Source organism: Austrofundulus limnaeus, unplaced genomic scaffold (genome assembly GCF_001266775.1).
Source record: "Austrofundulus limnaeus strain Quisiro unplaced genomic scaffold, Austrofundulus_limnaeus-1.0 Scaffold721, whole genome shotgun sequence".
Lineage (NCBI taxonomy): Eukaryota > Metazoa > Chordata > Actinopteri > Cyprinodontiformes > Rivulidae > Austrofundulus > Austrofundulus limnaeus.
In genome coordinates, this window is record NW_013953123.1 from 78,655 (window position 1) to 80,035 (window position 1,381).

Sequence of the window (1,381 nt, forward strand, 5' to 3'; positions counted from 1 at the left end):
CTATTCGAACAGAAAAAGGGAAGCAAGCATTCAGTGTTATGGCTCCTATAGCATGGAATCTGACAGGTTTCAGGCAGGAATGACCCAGGGTGCAGGCAAAAATCCAAAGTAATAAAAATATTTATTTAACAAACAAAAGAAGGCTGGTGAGGCAACTCAAAACACTTATAGACACTTAGGGGAAACAACCACAAAGACACACACAGGCTGAGGGGATGCAGCACCGTACAATGATCGGACAAAGCACAGAGGACAGAACACAGAATATAAAGAGAAACTAATTAAAGGACAATAAGAAACACCTGGCGGAGACACAAGAGGAAACAGGTGAGCATGGGCGGGGCTGGAGCAGAGCAGAGAAACACAGGGGAACACTGAAACACTAGAAAACTAAAGTAAAAACACAGATCATGACAGAATCAGCTCCAGTCTGAACTCAAGATGTCAGATTTTATTACATTAGATATATTTCAAGATRTTCTGAAAAACAAGCAGTGTGATTCATCAGTGTCATTGCCTGTAAACTGTTTTGTAATGTGTTTTTAACTTGTGGATATGTTTTGTTTATTTTTGTGTAACCAGGTTGTGTGTTGCAGATTCTGCCCAGGTCCCTCTTGCAAATGAGATCTCCATCTCATTGGGGTTTTACCTGGTTAAATAAAGAAATTTTAAAAAAGAGACATTGTTTTTTTATCTGGAGAATTGCACCCAAATTTTGTTGTGTAAAGTTTCATTGTTACAATGACAAAAATATATTCTATTCCATTCCATTCCATTACATTGTTATGATTATATAGTTTTATCATGTTTGGATGTGTTTTATAATGACCTGTACCTGAGATAAATAATTTCCGCCCTCGTATGTGTTGCAGGATCGTCGGTATCTGTCTCTGTTGGGAGCAAGGCAGAAGGCTTTACAAATCGACTGGTTTTCTCCTCCTAAACCAGGTGAGCTGGTAAACATGAATAAATGCCTCTGACAAGCAGTCAGTGTGCAGTAAACCACATTAAAGGTTTTAAAAGAAATCACAAAGTTTAAATACAAATACTGTTTTTTTTAAGTTTTTCCAGCTGTGTGTTTGAAGCAGGAAATGTTTTTGTGTTGCAGTGCATCCTCAGTTTCTGGGCACCCGTGTCTTTGACTGCTACGACCTNCTATAAAGATTTTGTAGCATTTTACTTGGGTATAGTTGATTTAGTCTGTAGATTAGTCACTCGGGTTGATTAAGGTAACTTGTTTTGTTGGTTTCTCAGGATAACCTGCTTTGTTACTACATGAGGTTATATGGCAGAGGATATTTTGTGATAAAATAACCATATGGTGCAGTCATGGAAAACTCATGGTGCCAGTATGTAAAAAATAAGGATATTACAATTTATA

General features: G+C 37.5%; 1 protein-coding gene across 1 annotated transcript in view; it reads left to right on the forward strand.

Annotated features, from left to right (window-relative positions):
• mtr (5-methyltetrahydrofolate-homocysteine methyltransferase) overlaps positions 1–1,381 on the forward strand; it is a gene marked incomplete at its 3' end in the record, with an annotated part of 97,370 nt that overhangs the window by 74,902 nt on the left and 21,087 nt on the right. Inside the window, 2 exon segments of the mRNA XM_014028160.1 lie at positions 873–948; positions 1,109–1,154. Coding sequence (XP_013883614.1) covers positions 873–948; positions 1,109–1,154 — 122 coding nt within the window.